The 19,160-nt window shown below is 35.7% G+C and overlaps 1 protein-coding gene across 8 annotated transcripts in view; it reads right to left on the bottom strand.

The window, feature by feature from the left end:
• Window positions 1–19,160, bottom strand: part of erc1b (ELKS/RAB6-interacting/CAST family member 1b) — a 203,923-nt gene that overhangs the window by 153,873 nt on the left and 30,890 nt on the right. For 3 of the 8 annotated variants that reach the window (XM_059510812.1, XM_059510805.1, XM_059510807.1), the window contains exons 3-8: window positions 17,893–18,309; window positions 14,113–14,187; window positions 12,730–12,885; window positions 12,095–12,187; window positions 10,202–10,369; window positions 9,455–9,622 (exon numbers count right to left, since the gene is read on the bottom strand). In XM_059510812.1, the coding sequence (XP_059366795.1) occupies window positions 9,455–9,622; window positions 10,202–10,369; window positions 12,095–12,187; window positions 12,730–12,885; window positions 14,113–14,187; window positions 17,893–18,309 (1,077 nt within the window). The remainder of the gene's footprint in view (window positions 1–9,454; window positions 9,623–10,201; window positions 10,370–12,094; window positions 12,188–12,729; window positions 12,886–14,112; window positions 14,188–17,892; window positions 18,310–19,160) is intronic. The other 5 variants (XM_059510809.1, XM_059510813.1, XM_059510810.1 and 2 more) reach the window with 2 other exon arrangements.

The raw sequence follows: 19,160 nt of genomic DNA, 5'->3' as shown, positions 1-19,160 counted from the left end.
GAAATGAAAAATCACTTATTTTCAATTATTAAAACTATATTACTACATTTATTATAAACCAAACAAAAATAACAGACTACAAATCTTTCCTTTAACCACATCTCTCACATCTTTTCTCCCTTTGTAGTTTGTTTTCACACAATTTCAAGTCTTTAAGTGCCTTAATGATTTTAAAAGCTTTTTTTATTCAGTGTCAGGAAAAGAGCAAGAGAAAACTGTGACAGCGGAGTAATCTGGTTTCCGACCCGACCGCTGAGAGAGATAAAGTCGAGTCGACTTATGAATTTAATTAAAAGGGTGAATGTTTTGGCAAAAGTGATTACAAGGATAACAAATGTAGGCAGAAAGGAAAAGTGAGAAGAAACCCAATAATGAATTTGCCCTGGTTCAAAAAACCGACCGTTGTTGCTCGAATAATAAAAAGTTCGGCAGGGTTTGTTGTTTTAAATAATTTCAGACATGTTTGGACAGATGTCGGGGTTACTCTCAGCTAGTTTTAAGCGAAAAGTTGAGTGAGGAAAAAAGTTGTGCTGATTGGTCCTATGGAATTGTGGGAAATTTTTTGTGGACCAAAAGCAAAAACAACGGTGCATGCCCAATAGGAATGCTTAAACACCTCCAGCCCTTCATTAATCAAAAACACACAGCTGACAGCTCCACCTGTCCGACGACACACACATTCACACACATTTCACCTCCTTCCCTTTGATATCATCTGCGGTCGCCCATGAAACCTGGTTGTGTAACGCAACCTGATTACGCTCCTCTGCCCCATTACCCAGCATCCCCCAGAGAACACCGAGCAGCTTTGGCCGCACACACTATACGCTCATGAATATTGCATTGAGCTCGTATTATGCATGTGCAGAGTCATATGATAACAGCAATTATATTTCAGAAAACAATCAGTGCATTGAGAGGAAAACTGCAATCCTGTGTAGAGCTACTGGAGGAAAAATGCCTTCATCTTCCTCGTAAAGGGAAGCTGGACATTCAGATTTAGATTATGGGGATCCATGTCAAGCCAAATGATGATTACGTTCAAATAGGAGCCTATTAGGCAAAAAAAGAGCCCATGTTGGGAATCTCAGAGAAGCTTTAAACTGGAATTCAATGACGTGGTATCTAAAATTGAGGGAAGAACAGACTGTAGATGGACACACACACTCCCAAAAGCTCTTCTGCCCTGTTTCAGGTTTCGGTTTCATCTGAGATTGTGTGAGCGGATAAAAGACGAGACGAGACAAAAAGAGCAGCCTCCCGTCAGAGAGATCCAAACGCATGGAGACTTAAAGGGATTTGTGTGTGTGTGTCTGTGTGTGTGTGTGTGTGTGTATGTGTGTGTGTGTGTGTGTGTGAGAGAGAGAGATGGGGGGGGGGGGTTATCTGAATTATTAAAGAGTGTTTTGTTTCACTTAGTGATCTGCTGCTTGTCGGTGTGGTGTGAGCTGAAACAGACAGAGGCACGCGACACACAACAAGCCAACAGACGCAGACACACACATACACACACATGCACACATGCACAGAGTGAAAGAATTTGAGCGTTTACAGCCAGTTGCATCAGAATTGTATGCAATGTGCAAGCCGAACAAAACATGTCAAACCCTCAGAGTGGAGCGATGGGAAGGCAGATGGATATTAAGAAGGTTATACTGTATGTATAAGAGAAACTGTATGCTGGATGTTTCCAGAGCTTTTTGTTAGAGGGTTCTCTGTAATACTTCACAGTGTTATTTTAGTATAATTTTGATAGAATTACAGGTTTTATTAGCAATTTAAACAGATTTTTTAAATATAATTTTCTGTTTTCTTTTTCATTTAGATTTAATTTTAATTTAGAACTTTTTTTAAAAAGGTTTTAAAAATGTTATTTTAACAAAGAAAACTGCATACTAAAACATGTATTACTGAATTACAATGTTTAAGAAAATACTATAATAGTCTTTTTACTACTTATGTCCAATTAAATTGTTAAGTTTTTTTTAAGTACCCCATTCTATTAAAAATGACATTTAGAAAGATGGTATTTTCTTGTAAAACGTACTCCGGTAATCTTTTATTAACAGCTTTGAAAAAAAAACAGAAGAGTCTATTAAACCACTCTGCAGTCTCTTTTTGCTCAAATAAAAAAAAATTTAAGCGCAAATCAATCTTTCATGCTCATTTATTTATTTATTTGTTTATAAATAAATAAGTAGCCAATTTGCATAAGGGTCCTGATCCACCTGTCAGGATTTATTTAGCAACACACACGTGAATCCCGTGTCATTTGCGAGAGGTTTGTTGAAGTGGAATGGGTGGCGTCGAACACACACACACTGCTCAGTAATGCAAATGAGTGTGAGGAGTTTGGCACCTGAGTGGGTGAGACCTGACAGGTAAGTGGCACGACGCCAGTCTTTGTGTCTGCAAACTCCCACACAGAAAGAGATTTTTCCCTAATTTTCAAAATTGTCAAAATTTATATTCCAGCTTTGATCACCATATGTTAGGGGTGGCACTAAACTAGTCCATTAGTTCTGGCAGTAGTCGACCTGCCAGGGCTGTGTCGACTAGTTATGGATCACATGACTTTAGCTGCACTCGTTTGATACAAAGTGACAGCAGGAGGAAAATTCCACTGTGTGACTGTGAGTCATTAGTTTTATATAATAAATTGCAACGGACACATTTATTTGGATTTACTCAAAAGTTCAAGGTGGTCAGAGTTTTACTGCTTGTAGTCAAAGCGCTTTAAAGGGCATGAATTTACAGACGTAATATCGCTGAGGGAGCTTTACTGCTGAACTGAATCTCTAAATGCATAATTTTAAAAGCAAGACCACCTGAAACAGTAAAGCTAAAAGCTAAGCTAATTGCAATTACTGTAACCTAATTTATTATTATCATTATTATTATTTATTTGTTTGTTTTACTAGATATGAACAATGCCATTAAAAAATAATATTAAGTAAGAATAAGGGACAATATTTTTTTTTCTGATTCAAATGAATACCTTTATTGAGCAAGAACACATTAAATTGAGAATATTTAATGTTACAAAGGATTTCTATTTTGAATAAATACTGTTCTTTTAAACTTTATATTCATCAAGAATCCTAAAAAATATTAAATCCAAACATATTGACATTAATAATAATAAATGTTTTAGCAAAGCAGAAAACCAGTATATTAGAATGATTTCTTAAGGATCATGTGACACTGAAGACTGGAGTAATGAGGCTGAAAATTCAGCTTTGCGTCACAGGAATAAATTATATTAACATGTATTAAAAAAGAAAAATATTTTAAATAGTAATATTATTTCATTATTATTATTAATTATTAATTAATAATTATTATTATTTCATAATATTACTCTCTTTTTTACAGTGCTTGTGTACATTTAAAAATGTATATTTAAAACATGTGTGAACTTTTATTTTTTGCCCAACAATAAATAAGGGACCAGTTTCTGCAATAAATAAATTTAAATTTTAGTATTTTAGTAGCATTAAAATGTTTAAATTGTATTGCAACAAATTGAACTTTATTTTATTTGCATGTATTTTGCATTGTCTCCACGCGTTTGAACACAATGATGTACTTTAAAATGGAAAAATCTGAGTATGAGAGAGACAGAGGAGGAAGTGCCAATTAATTAGAAACTTCTGTGGAACTTCTTTCTCCCAATTAAGTTGAAAGCAGAGAGGATCGCTCTCTCTTTCTCTCTCTCTCTTTCTCTCTCTCTCTCTCTTTCGCTCTCTCTCTCTTTCTCTCTCTCTCAGACTGTTAGGGGCTTAAGTCTCTTGGCTTTTTGATGTGAGCTTTATCATTATTTTAACACAAGGCACTTATTAGCATGCACCCTCTTAAAGCTCTGCTCTCTCTGTCTGTGTGTCTCTCGCTCTCGACTGAAGGATGGTAGCAAACAATGTAAGAGGCTCTTTTTTTCAGGAAGAAGATCACAACTCAGGCCCGACATGCTCTGTTTAAGAGGCTTTCCTTGTGGTGCTAAGCCTGTTAGCCTTCTTCAACTTCTTAGCTGTTGAGAAAAAAAAAAAAAAAAAAAAAAAAAAAAAAAAAAAAGCACACAGTCGTTCTGCTTTCTGAACCAGCCTTTAAAAGTGCAGCAAATCGGAAGCTCTTCATCCATGGAGGTGGTTGTGGGGTCAGTGAATGTTCAGGGTTTAGCCCAAACCCTCTGTGAATGCACACGGGGACATCCTTCAATAAAATACTGGAATACGATACATTTCATAATACATGTTGAAACGTTACATGCGCGGTGAGTCATTGTTAATGAAGTAAAACTCTCAATTCTACTGGCGCAAAAACTAAAAATGTGGTTTCAGCCAATCACAAACCGCTGCATGGATTTTAAATCACTGTTGTTAAAATAAAACAACTATGATGACTCTTTTGGTTTGCTGTACATTACTGTTCAAAAGTTTAGGGTTGGTAAGAAAAAAAGCTGCATTTGTGAACTAAAACACAGTAAATGTTTTCAAATTTAAATTTACAATAACAGTTTTGGGTTTAAATATATTTGGAATATTTTTAATGAAAATATTTTACACCTATAAAATATAATTTTTTTAATGCATTTAATATATTTTATTTAAATATACATAGTCTCAATATGATTTCCCCATGTTAAATAAAGGAATAATAATAATAATAATTTTCAGCAGCAATTACTTCATTCTTCAGTGTCAAAGAATAAAGTAATGAAAGAACTCAAGAAACATTTCATTATCATCATCAATGTTGAAAATAATGTAATGTTTTTGTGGGAACCATAAAACATTTTTTAAGGATTCTTTGATGAACAGTTAGTTAAAATCACAGGATTTATTTGAAACAGAAATCCTTTATAATATCATAAACGTCTTTTTAGCTGTCACCTTAGATCACTTTAATGCATACTTGCTGAATAAAAGTATTAATTTCTTTCAAAACATAAAATCATACTGACCCCCAAACTTTGGAAGTGCCGTCCAATGCACATTGAACTTTGATGACAGTTTTATGTCGTCAAAGTGTCAAGTTTGTTCAGAAGTTAGCAGGCTGTTACTTGTAAGAATAATATATTTGCTGGATTTGCCGAAAGTTCATGAGGTTCATGAAATTGTGTCTCAATAAAAGAGTTTTGCAAGAACCTCAATGTCCCGGATTGTGTTTCGAAAGTTTGCAGACAAATTCATTGAGCAACGCTAAATATTGGGTGTTTATTACATCTGGATAGAGCGAAACTCTGACCACAGAGTCAACAAACAGGTTTCATTTCTTTGGTGTCGTCTGAAGAACAGAATTTATGTGCTGTAATTTAAACATTGTGTTTCAAAATAAGATGCAGATCGACCTTATTTTTATTAACCGCAACCCTAATTGGATTTAATAATGCTAAAAAATCCCCAGACATGGTAAAAAAACAGGACATTTCATTCATAAGACAAAGTGTTTCTGGCTACCCTCTCATGCCAAAGAGAGCTGCTCTCTATCAAGACGTTCGACTGGAGTTTACATACTTGAGCGAGTTCTGCTGAACTGCGTCTTGTATTCCGCCCTCCTCGCATTAACAAATGTTATTTTCTGTAGCCTGTCCTGCAGTGAACTTGTGAAAGAATTCCCGTCCAAACCGCTGTTTTCAATATTTAGTTCGGCCGCTTCCACTGCGGATCTGTTTGCCACCTTATCTGACAGTTGCAAATTAAATTAATGTTATTTTCCAGGCTGTTAAAGGGTAGGTGTTCGGTTAAACACAAAACACTGAATATAAACAAAGGAGGAAAAGAGCGGGCCGAGTCTCTGGGCTGCCGCTGGAAGAGGTGTTTTGCTCCGTTCGGCACGCACTCGCTCACAAACGGTGCCACTGAGAAGGCAGAGAGCTTCGCACTGGGAAAACAATTACAAAGCCAAACAGCTCTGGAAGGGAGAAAAAATGATGTTCAGACATTAAAGGAGAGTGCAAGAAAAAAGTAACCAACCCAAGCTAGGCCTCCTCTGAGAACGAATGCATACTTCACAGGACACTGTGTATCTTTTCATTTACTCACTTATACTCACAGACACACACCGTCTAGCAAAGCTTCTTTTTGAACATGCAAAATTAGTGTTGTTTGAAAAAACTAAACAGTGTAGCTTACTTAGAGGCCATATTCTACACATCTGGAGCATTAGACTTTTCTGAAGTCTGCTTGTAATGTTACTCAAGGTTTTTAACATCAAAAACAGACAAGGATTTTGTTTTTTACTAACCCTTGTAATTAAACAGGCTCTCTTTCCTACTTTGGCTACATCTGAAATTGAATACTTCATAGTAGTGTATATAGTCTATATAGCAGCCTTTAACTTGCAGAATTCTATATGCAGATGAGCTCTGCTATGATTGGCTGACATTTTAAGCAGTACAAAAACAATCATTTATCAAGCAGTCTTATATAAATTTAAGAAGTCTTATGTTAATGAGCTGATGGTTGTGATGCCAAAGTCATGTTTATTTCTTAATTGCACATTTCCAAAAACAGTCTAGGCAACCTGAGGAGGAAGTTTAGTCTTAAAGGTTAAAACATATCAACGTGATAAATGTTAGAGATAGTTCACCCAAAAATGAACTTTGTGTCATTTACTCACCATCATGTTGTTCCAAAAATGTATGAACTGGCTACTGTCAAGTGTTTGGGTACCAACATTCTTCTAAAAATCTTCTTTTGTTTTCAACAGAAGAAAGAAGTTCATACAGGTTTGCAACAACTTGAGGGTGATTAAATGATGACAATTTTCATTTTTGGGTGAACTATAGTTTACATTTATCATGTTGATACATTTGAACATTTAACACTAAACTTCCTCCTTCAGGTCGCCTAACTGTTTATGGCAATGTAGCTGGAAACTAGGTGATGCAGAAATAAACATGATTTTGGTATCACAACCACCATGATTTTTTGCACTGCTTAAGATGTCAGCCAATCACAGCAGAGCTCCTTTGCATATAGAATTCTGCAAGATAAAAGCTTTGCCATTACGAATTCTAACTTCTGATTGGATGGTCTTCTGTTCTGGTCTCCATAGGAACCCATTTAAATAATGCCCATCTGTTTTTAATGTAGTTAACGTAGGCAACTTCGTGTAATCTACACACTCATTAAACTGTGAGGAGTGAGGCACTGACAAATGACGGTCATTGTGATGCTGTAAAGTGATGGCGCTATGGAGCCATGTGGTTTTAAAAACATTTGGATAAATTCAACATTAGATTATCAGCTCAGAATATATGATAATTTGACTAGAAACACTGGAGATCGGAAATGCAAAGCATACTTCCGGTTGAGAGTCAGGCATGACTTCCGCGTTCAGGAGAAAATTCTGCGACATAAAGGTGTCTAAAAATGCAATATAATACATATGCTCTAGTTTTTCCTTACTGGGTGTAATTCTGCATGCTCTGTAAAGTTTCTCGTTTTCTCGTGTTTGACCTGTGCGTTGAATGGTGTCCTGCTGAGAAGCCCCATGCATACCTTCATAGCACTGTCTCAATGTGTTATGGCCATTAGGAACAACTCTGGGGCAATACAGAGTGGCTCAGGCACTATAATGGAAACTAAATGTTTCTCTTTCTGTGGCTTGGGAGAGCGCTTGGCTTTTATAAAAGTTCATCGTGCCCCTGATGACTCCGAGAGGTTTTCAGACTCAAACTGTGAAGAGAAGCAAAGCGGTTGAGAAAAACAGAGAAAGAAAATAGACACATAAAAAAAAGAAACAAAAATAATAATGGAAATCTTAAATTAAATTAGTTTTTTTTTTTTTTTAAACAGAAAGTATGTAACCACAGTTGTATCATTGTTAACTGCTTATATGTGCTTTTAATGATAAAAAATCTACTTTAATAAAATTTGTAAAGCAATTGAAAGTAAAGTAAATTCACAAATTTACATATTAAATTATGAATATAACAATAACAACAAAAAACTAATAAGAATTTGCCATTAAAGTGGTATCTTTAAGTCTGTTTTAAGAAAAAAAGTTATTTATAACCTTTAAAGGTCTTTCAGGGCAAACAGCAAGTATGCAAGCACTGTTTTATAGCTATGATCTGTTTATATGTGATGGAAATTGAGCTTTCTTATTTTTAACACAATTCACTTTAATAAAACATGGAAGTATATTAGAAGTATACAAAATAATTTGTTTCAAATTCACAAAAGCCTTAAAATACTATGTGTGTGTGTGTGTGTGTATGTGTGCATATTGTGTAGGTGTAAAATATTTAAATTATTTAAAAAATTAATACAGTTAAAAAATAATAATAAAAATTTAAACTTGAAAAAAAAAAAAGCATTTGACTTTGGAGCGATATCCTAAAGTATTAGAATGTATAAGAAAAGAAAAAAAAACAATCACAATTTACAACTTTTATAGGTCTTCCAAGGTAACGATTATCAGTCAGCACGCTTCCTGTAATAAAGGAGCGTAATTCAAAGAGGTAGAGCTTTTATCCATTCAAGCAAACATACTTGAGTTGTACTTCATAGCAAATGATCCATGTGCTTTTTTTGGGAAACTTAGTTGTAAAATAACATATGACACAAGTTACAGTGATCTTAGGAGCATGATTTGCAACATTATCCCTGGAATGTCCATTAGAGAGATACACAACTTCCTGTTTTCCTAATAAAGGTGAGCTCACGGTGGGTTCTCTGCACTCAGACTATCCCTAACTCAAGATTAATGAGCCTGCAGATGGGGGGCTTGTTTGATCTCTGCGCGGAAGAACTGAAACTGATAGTCGGATTTGACCACCGAAGCATTGCCTCATGGGACGACCAGCTACAGACAATCCATATGGAAACAGCCTCTGACAAACTCAAAGAGTACGGTACGACGAGCTCAAAACATGTCAGTGATAGTTTGGACCTGGCACCGTTTGAGTGCAGATTTCTGTCAAAGATTGTATATTGTGAAATGAAGTTCAAAGCTGCACCCTAAATATCGATGATGAAAAGCGATGTCGACAGGAACGGCGAAACCTACGGCTTCCTGTATATCGGACGTGGGTTCGAGGGAGAAGCAAACAGCTGTTGCATGGATATGAAAGATGCAGAACAGACGTATAAACCTAGGAGCCCGTAGTTAGCCTGAGTTAACGGCCTGTGTGTGTCATTTCTGAGAACAGGAGACTGCGTCGCCATCACAAACACAACTTTTCCCTACTTTTAGAAATCCTAAATTTACACAAAGGGATGTTTGGTGAGGCTGGTCTCAAGCATTTTGCCAGAGCTCGTCAAACGCGGCCTAACAGTGCCATCTATGTTCAGGAGGAGAAAATGACTGTTTGTAGGGCACAATGATGTTTACAAATGCATACACTGCCGCAATGCAAAAGTTTTTTTTGACCACAATGTTTTATTTCCTACCCAGAGTGATTCGATTTTAGGCAACAATCAATTTTGCTGCAGTGCCTATCATTTACCTTCTTCTGAAGCACGATGACCTTGCGCTCCTTGACGTCAAGCATGTCTTTGAGGTCGTGAATTTCTCCGTTCAGGGTGCCCTTCTCCTCTGACATTTCCTGAATCTGCTTGCTCTTTTTATTAAGCGTAGCCTCCTTCTCCTCCAGACGTAAACGCAGAGCATCAACCTGAAATACACAAGCACAAAGCTCATCCAGATGCATGAACTGACACTTATTGTACATTAAAACACTATTATTCATGACAATGTACAGGAACCCAGTATTACTTGGCCAGTCAGGGCACATTAACCGTCAGCTAAACTCTATGAATCGTATGCTGACACTGGTAACACTGGATTATTTTAAAAAGTGTGATGATAGACTAACAGAATTATTACACACAAAAAAGCACTTCATGCTCATACAATTTCACAACAGCCAAATAACATGTTTAATACAACAGTTCCCCCTAATGGTCAGGCAGGGAAATACATAAAATTCAATATTTCATCAACACAAAAGACAAAAAGAAACATTATTTCTATCAATTATAATAAATGGGATATAAAGCTTGTATAAAATGCACAAATTCTATTTTACTACATTTATAATTAAAAATAGTATATATATATATATATATATATATATATATATATATATATATATATATATATATATATATATATGGGGACATGTAATTCACAAACCATACAAAATTTTATACAACCATACAATGCTAATTCATTGCCATAACATTACCCTTACCTCAGTCTGCAGGATGGCAGCACGCTGTTCTTTGGCGGTGAGAGACTCTTTGAGCACATCGACGTGCTGTTTGCTGTCAGAAAACTGATTGGTAAGCATCTCCAGTTTAGTCTGCAGACCCAAGAGCTCAGTGTCCTTCCTGGAGAGATCCTGCTTCACCTGGTCAATCTGTGCAAGACAAACATTCGGTCTAAGTATGTGGAAGACTGTCCTTCAAACCAGACCTCGAAGCTCTGGTCAAATCTCAAACACAATCTCCCCGAAAAAGCCTTTGCAGAATGTAAATGCCTCAATGTTTCACCTTAAAATCATAAAACAGACTGAAATCTGTAGTGACAGGTCTGATATTGGAGTTTTACCCTGTTTTAAGGTAATCTAAACGCATATTAGACCAATTCAATTGCAAATCCGTTGAATCAAACACTGTAGAAACACAGATCATTATTATCAGGTTATTTTAGCATATTGCAATTCCTGTAAATAGAAAACGATGTATTGAGTTAAAAAGGGTGAAGATGGACACATGAAACACATAATGCTCAGTCTTTTCACAAAAACAAACATCCACAAAAATATAATTCTTGCAAGATACACAAGCATTTAAATTAAGTACAAATTTAAATACATTGTCCATAAACAGACAGTAAACAAAGAGTTAAGACGCTATAAAACAGACAAGTGTTCATCTCCAATACAAAGACACAGTGTTGACATTCCCAGCATGCACTGGGGCAGCTATAGCAGGTTAGCATGGCCTAAAGCTGTAACTCTACTGGCTGCCAGTCACCATAGTAATGACAGGCGTGCACAGGCACAGGAGATGGCAAGAGAGACAATTCAGAGTGATAGAGAGAGAAAGATCAAGGCTCGTGGACATTAGTGCTCTACTCCAACCAGTGCTACAAAGAGAGAGAGAAAGAAAGCGAGAGCACCGTGGGAGTCTAGTGTGGCGTCCGACCTTTCAGCACAGCATTGGGCAACTCTGCTTTCCTGATCAGAGAAACCCTGAGACTTCAGCCACCGGCCTGAACCGCTGCCGCCCACCGATCCTGTTATTGTGAAGACAGGCAGCTACAGATATGCAGTCGAGACGCGAAAGTGAATATTATTGACCTTTTCACACTGTTCCCTCCAATCACTGATCATCCTGTCAAGTGTTGGGACTGTTTATCTTTGTGTCCAAGAGCACATTTGCTATTACTTTCTTTTTAATTTGTGTTTAAACGGCATTGTAAATAAAAAAGGTGGTCAATCATAAAAAAAAACCTACAGTATACTGACTGACCACTAATATTGAGAATATTGAGACGCACCAATGCCGAATATGTAACTGATACATACAGTCATTGTTGTTATCATTACCCAAATCGAAAACTATTGTTGATTTTTAGTAATTGAAATAATTCTAAAATAAAATTACAGTATAAGATTTATATTTTGATGTATGCAAACACAAAATTAGCTCATTTTATTTTTCTCAACAAACTTTCCTTTCCACTATACTTACGGATAACAAGGGGCAAGTAGATTTTTTATTTTTTTACCAGAGCACCTGGAGTTACAATAAAAAATATGGGGGATGTGGTAAAATTATTTTTATTTTTTTTCCTATTACAAAAAAAGCTTTTAAGCAGAAGGCATTAATAATATATGAAAATAGTTATTAAAAAATGTCTAAAATAATAAATTCGCCTTGGCCTTCAAGGCTTCTAAAAATCAGACATTAATACAGCGAATCTCTTGCAGAAAAAAAGGCCTTGAGCTAAAATGCCAGTCAGTCAGCGGGCTTAGAGTGAATCTCTATCTGGGGTCTGAGTGGGTGAGACAGAGGCTCTCTCTGGTGAGGGAAGCAGAGCTGTGCGTGTTTTTAAGCCGGTTCTCTGGGTTTCTTACAGCAGAGACCTCTTGCTGCAGCTCAGCCGCCCGCTTTTTCAGCTCCTCGCCCTGCGCTTCGCTCTGCGCCAGTTCGTCCTTCAGTTGCTCTACCTGTCAGGAGAGGGCACTGTTACTGCAACAACCACCAATCACCAATCAGCAGCTGGCATGCACACCCTGTGTCCAACCAAACACCACCCACGATCAGGTGATGTCATCAGCAACCAAACCAATCAGCATTCACCGCACAGGCCATGAGGTTATGATTTAGCCAATTAGCTGCAATTGAATGTCAATAAAAATGGGAATTAACTAAATGGAAAGTTTACTGAAGAAAAACAATACTTTAATAGAGAATAAAAATAAAATGTATACTTAATATTTTTTATATTTAAAAAATAAACCAAAACAAATACTATAAAAGAAAAAAGAAAAAAACAATGCAACAGGTTGCAAAAGTTGCCAGATTTGACCAGATCAAATGATAGTGATCTAGTTGCAATACACACCATACCATAACACTAGTGCTAGAGTAAATAAATATTAACAACACCATAATGCCTGGTAATACTCAACCCTAACAAAGAGTCAAAAACAACAAATCTCTACAAAAAAAAAGCACCAGTTGTAGTTCCATGAGCCGCAGGTTCTACCTTGTTCTTCATGAACTTGGAGTGACTGCGGTAGACCTCCATCTGTTTCATCTCCTCCTCCCTCTCCTCTGTGCTGAGAGCCCCGTTTGACTTGAGCATCTGTATCTCGTCCTCCAGGTCCCTCAGACTGCGCTCCAGAGAGCTGATCTTAGAGTCCTGCAGAGATCACAGAGACGTTTGAGGAGGAAACAGACAAAGCAGAGGAATGGAGTGTCTTATCTATTTTTTATACAGAAGGGTTTTTACATTTTGGTTTGAAACATGTATATAATAACTACTTTCATGTTGCGGTCTATAACCTATAAATGGCTTAAAAACACACTAAAATCAATCTTATTTGAAATGCCACACTAGTTGGGCACCACTAGTTTATAATGCACAGTAAGAAAAAAATGGATGTTCATTTTGAGACATTTGCTGCATTTAACTACAATTTAATTCTAAATGTTTTTTTACAATTAAACCTTAAGTGAGCATTAGGCAACCTTTATGAGCAAAGGTAATCTAATATGTAAAAATATGGGAAATCAGTTTGCATTAATAATGAATCAATATTAGCAGATACCAGTAAATTAAAATAATGTTGATAAATTATATTGTGCAGACATACTATAGATACCTTCGAGTCTCTGCTATACAAAACATTTTAAAATACCATTTTCAAATATTTTTTACTTGCAAAAAATACAGAGGACAAATACACTGTTACACTGTCAAAAGTTGAGTGGGTTAGATTTTTTTTATGTCTATGAGAGAAGTCTCTTATGCTCTCCAAGGCTGCATTTTTTTTATCAAAATACAGAAAAAAATAATACTAATAATAATAATAATAATAATAATATTGTGAACACTTGAAAGTAACTGTTTTCTATTTTAATACATTTTTTAAAAAATTATCATTTCCTTTGATGTTAAAGTTGAATTTTAAGCCTCATTGCTCAAGTCTTCTGTCACATGATCAGAAGTCATTCTTAATATAGTGCTTATCTGCTCAAGAAACATTTATTTTTATTATCAGTGCTGAAAACAGCTGTGCTGCTTAATATTTTTTTCATGAATCTTTGATGAACAAAGTTCAAAAGAACAGGATTTATCTGAAACAGAAATCGTATGTAATATTATGTCTTTACTGTCACTTTCGATCAGAGTCCTTGAAAAATAAAAGCATACATTTATTTGGGGGAGAAAAAAAATCTTACTAAAGTGTACAATTATAAAACTGACCCAATATGAACGTTTCAGGAATATGTTGTATTTTGGTTAACATTATTTTTAAAGCAACATGTCCTACTTAGAAAGGACACAGTTTTTGATTTACTTAGAACAAACACAAGCACACACACACACACACACACACACATACACACACACACACACACTTGCCTTCATCTCGATGACAGTCTGCAGTGCCTTGGTTTTGGCAGATTCCGGAGCTCCCTCAAATCGTCGGTGGAGATCCTGTGGAGAAAACATGAGACGAGGATCGTGAGGTGAAACCACAGGATAATAACAGCTTCCTCTACCGGCAGCCATCAGTTGATGTGGATCCATACCACTCCACATTATGTCCAGCTCAAATGCTGATAATAAAATAACCCAGACTTCTGATTTACGCAGCCAGAATATAAACTCAGCACACTCAGATCACTGTATCTGAAGCAGAAGAGACACTTTCAGTCCTCTGGTTTGAGTGTTTATGCATGACTGAGTGCCTTATGAAAAAGATAATGTACCGAGCAGCTGACAAATAGAGTGCATGCAACGTCCACCAAACACAAAGAGATGCAGCCAGCCTGCACCCTCCGGGAAATCAAAGACCTCAGAATCATCATTCAAACACCAAAGCCATCAGACATGAATGCACACAGACAAGCATGGAAAAACAGCCATGCATCTACACGTGTGGAGTCATGGGAAACATATGGAAAGCAGAGCTTCAGTGCTTCAGGGAATGTAACCGTTGAGAGACGCTGTTGTATAACATTCACAATCACATCTAACAGAGCTACAATATTACTATCTGTTCCCAGGACGTTATGACACTACAGAAATCAAAAATGCTCATGGAAAATACAAGGTTTGTGTTAAGTTTACTTAGAAACATGTGATTTAGGGCTGTTTTCCCACTGCACCTTTAAGAGTTGCCGAAAACAGAAGAGGCACTGAAATATCTGGGTGGTTTTGGGAGGTAGGTTCGCAGTGTGAATATTACAGTATGTCTATTTAATGCACCAAATGCTTTTAAAAGAAGGAAAGAGGGGGAAATTACAGTTTTCCATGACATGGCCATTTTTACTAACAGTTCCAGTATGTTGTTGGCAAAGAAAGAATTTTAAATCACCAGATTAAAGAAGGGCTATTAGTTTATTTCCCCGTGTTCTTTGAAGTCCAACTGGAGGCCCCAATAAATAACCTAAAATGCTCTTCTGATCTCAGTCCAAATCATTAGTTTATCCCAGACTTCACCTGTAATGCTCCATCATGCACCACATCATTTAGTGGCATTAAACTCACTGAGACTACAGCACCATGTACTATAACGCTGCGAACGTTCATTCTGAAAATCATCCTGAAATTCTAATAATACTTCTGTTTTACTGAATTACTGTAATAGACTATAAAATATTATTTAAAAACAATAAATTATTTGACAGACAGAGGGTTGTAAATAAGTAAAAAATAAAATAAAAAAGGTCTTCCCGTCCCTACCAACAGGAGTGTAGTATTGTACGCTCTTTTTATCAATTCCTTTCAAAGTCCTGCATATCGTCTCTAGCAACCAGTTGAGAAAATGTGATAAACTGTGTTTGCAATGGAGCTGGTTGTGCCATTTTATTAACTGGTCACTAGATGTCACCCCCGCTAAAGTCCTGCTATTGACTACTGGCTGTCTCAGAAGATGCCTGACAAAAATACAAAGAGGGAATGCCAGACAGAACTCCTTTGAAAACTGCATAACAGCCTCCTGACAGCATTGCATCTTATTCTAATAAAAATTAAGGGATACAAACTGCATATAAGCATTAAATGGTTGCTTGATTCATCAAGGACATTAACTCATACCACATCCATGGGTCCAACTGATTTGCAACTTGCAACATCTGAGGTATGACCATATTTCTGTCAACAAAACATGAATGTCTCATCTTTCTTATAAATCAAAAACCGCTACACTAAAAGCCTATTAGAAATTCACAAGGGAAGCTAATTCTCTTGCAGGTTAAGTATTACAAACTAAACTCTATTATGTAACAAAACTGACTGGGGATTTCAGTTGAACTTGAATAAACTTCAGTCAGCTTCACTCCTTGAGATCAACTCCTAAACTTAATGTGATAAATGTGTCTCCTGCCACATTAACAGTTTTTGCAGTCCGCAACATCTGTGTCTCCTTTCATCAATGTTCTTTTCAGTCTCTCCCGTTTCTATAGCAACAAATGTTCAATGCCTTCAATTTGTAACAGGTTTCCCTTCTCTCTCTCTCTCTCTCGGTAAGCTTGCTCGTCCGGAGCAGTTTAAAATGACTAATCTAGAGCTCTTGATTCATCATCACCATAATTGGGAGTCTTAGCAAAAACATTTCACTGCGAATCATCTCTGGATAAATGACCATGTGCTGTCAGCAGCATTCCCTGAGCAACTGTTTGGTTCTGTCATTCAGTCCACAACAGTCATTTAACTGCCAAGTTGATATTTAATGCCAGTGAATAGTAGATTTGTATACACTTTTAAATTTTTTTGACTGTCAGCGATTTTTTTGTAAAATTCTAAATTCATCCTATGAAAGCGGTTTTGAACTAGGAAATTGCGGTACCATGGAAATGGTACTTTAAATTATTTTTGCTGGCTCTTCCTTCTAGTGGGCAGTGTCAAGTGTTTATATATTTTATTTTCAAAACTTATTCTAATCTTGACGAAACACATATTGTTGAAAAGGCCTGAGTCTCAAGAGTCCATATTTGTGACAGTAGTAATATTGTGACAGAAATGTGTGTATTTTTATGGAAGCCCGTTTCCGCCACTGAATAAAAAAAAATTTAAGCCAATTACGACATTTTATTTTGCAATTCTTACTTTTTAAAACACACAATTGCAATTTCCACTCAGAATTGGACCTTATAACTCGCAATTGAAAATAGAATTGTGAAAAAAAAGTCAGAATTGCAAAATAAAAAGTCGCAATTAAACTTTTTTTTTTTTATTCAGTGGAAGAAATTAGTTTGCAACAGTAAAATACTTTTTAAAAAATCTGTTGCATTCGGGTGTCACAAGTTGTTTTTGTTTTTTTTTTGGTATAGTGCCTAAACAAAATGCCACAGGAACCACAATTTTTGTGATTTCAACTTCAAATTTGGAACATAACTTAGTTAGAAATATGGCTTTAATTTTATGAACTCCAAAATATTTAATACAAATATTTGTTTTATATAAAATATTTCTTAATACATTATATTTTCTTCACAGTAAACTAAAACTTCTATTAATATTTAATATTTTTTATGAAATTAAATTTCAGCAATAATCTGCTGATTGTCTACTTTAAAAACAGACAAACTATATTCCAAAGCATTCATGAATTACAGCCATTTACATTTGGATAGTGCATTTTCACGTCTATGATCAAAAAATGGAAAGTTAGCAGAAAAAAATATATATTTCATGGTTGCCTGAGACTAGGGATTACAGCTAATAATTTTGTAAATAATGTTCAGTTTTTGCTTTATAAGACCTCAATATATTTTCAAGAGCCACGTGTATTCATTTTGTTTTTCTTGATATGCTTTTTATTATCAAAAATGGGAAGCCGCTGACTTGCATTTTTTTAATCAACAACGACCAACAGTTTCAGCGACAAATCTTCGGTAACACTTTGCTTAAAGCCTTTGTGTATAATGCATTATAAATGTCGTTTTCACGCATTAATTACACTTTATAATGCACCTCATAATGCATTGTACGGTCACATGAATAATTGTAACCACAGTTAACACATTATAACACTTCATTATAACAATATATCTTCTTTACTGTTCTACTCAAGAAAAAAAAATCTTGGAGTTAATTAACCGCAAACTTTCATTTTTGGGTGAACTATCGCTTTAATAAGTTAAACTTTGCATATGTGTGGTTTGATGGTTTTCTGAGATTCACTAGCACTCTCACCTCCCTCAGCAAGACCATTTCCTTCTCTCTCTGCTCCAAAAGGCTTTCCAGGTGATGGATATGCATCTCAGCATCAGCCAGCCTCCGTGTCCGCTCGTGGTCCTCCTCGCTGGCCTTGGCCGACAGCCCTTTGCTCTGCAACATCTCCAGGAGCTTCTTGATGGATTCGTCTCGAGCGCAGAGAGTCTGTTTCTGCGTGTCAATGCGCAGCTCCATCTCCTCAAGAGTCCTCCTCAGGAGGAACAGTTCCTTGGCCTGTCGCTCATGCTCACTGTGCAGCCGCTGGAAGTTCTCCTCGGTCAGCTCGGCGGTCAGGGGCTCGCCGGGATGAACGCTGGGGTCCTGCTGGAACAGCTGGTTCAGATCTCTCTGGATCCGCAGCTCATCCTGGAGGGCCTGGATGGTCATCTGGAAATGCTACAGATAAAACAAATGCATAAGAGATAAAGCTTATGTAAATAACGGTCGCTTGCAACAAACTAGGAATAAAAAAATTCTGGCTTTATCCAGCTATTTTAATCTGATATAATATATAAGAATAAACTCACATTTAAAAAAAATATATTAAGTCTGTCAGTTTAATTACTTTTAAAAAAATGTATATATTTTTTAAGGTTTGAATTTAAGTTAAATATAAAAAAAATACAAAAATACAAAAACATAAAAAAACAGATATGAATAAATAAAAACATAAATAAAATAAAAATATCGATATAAGAAAGAAAGACAATAAAACCTAAACAAATAAACAAAATAAAGGCAAATATAAATGAATGAAACACAAATTAAATAACACAATAACAAAATAAACTAATAACAAATGACAAAAACATAAGTACAAAAATAAGAATATAAGAATGAAAAGAAATAAATGAATGAATACATAAATAAGGAAAGACAGAAAGAATGAAGAAAATACATAAAACCTAAACAAATAAAACAACAGAAAATAAATAAATGCATTTAACACTAATAAAACAACCATCAATGAATGAATGAAAACAAATAAGAACAGAAACAAAGAAAATAAATAAATAAATAAAACCTAAACAAAAGACACTAATAAAACAAATATAAATAAATCAGTAAATAATAAATGAATGAATGAACGAACTTTAATAAAATAACTAAAATAAACTAAAAACAAATGAAAACAAAAATAAGAATGAACGAATGAATGAATGAATGAATGAATGAATGCTACAGACAGATAATGACAGGCTATACTCTCATCCACACACAAAATGAATACTTCTCTAAAACCTTGT

The sequence above is a fragment of the Carassius carassius genome, chromosome 26 (assembly GCF_963082965.1).
Source record: "Carassius carassius chromosome 26, fCarCar2.1, whole genome shotgun sequence".
NCBI classification, from domain to species: domain Eukaryota; kingdom Metazoa; phylum Chordata; class Actinopteri; order Cypriniformes; family Cyprinidae; genus Carassius; species Carassius carassius.
This window is presented reverse-complemented; position numbering and strand designations above follow the sequence as displayed.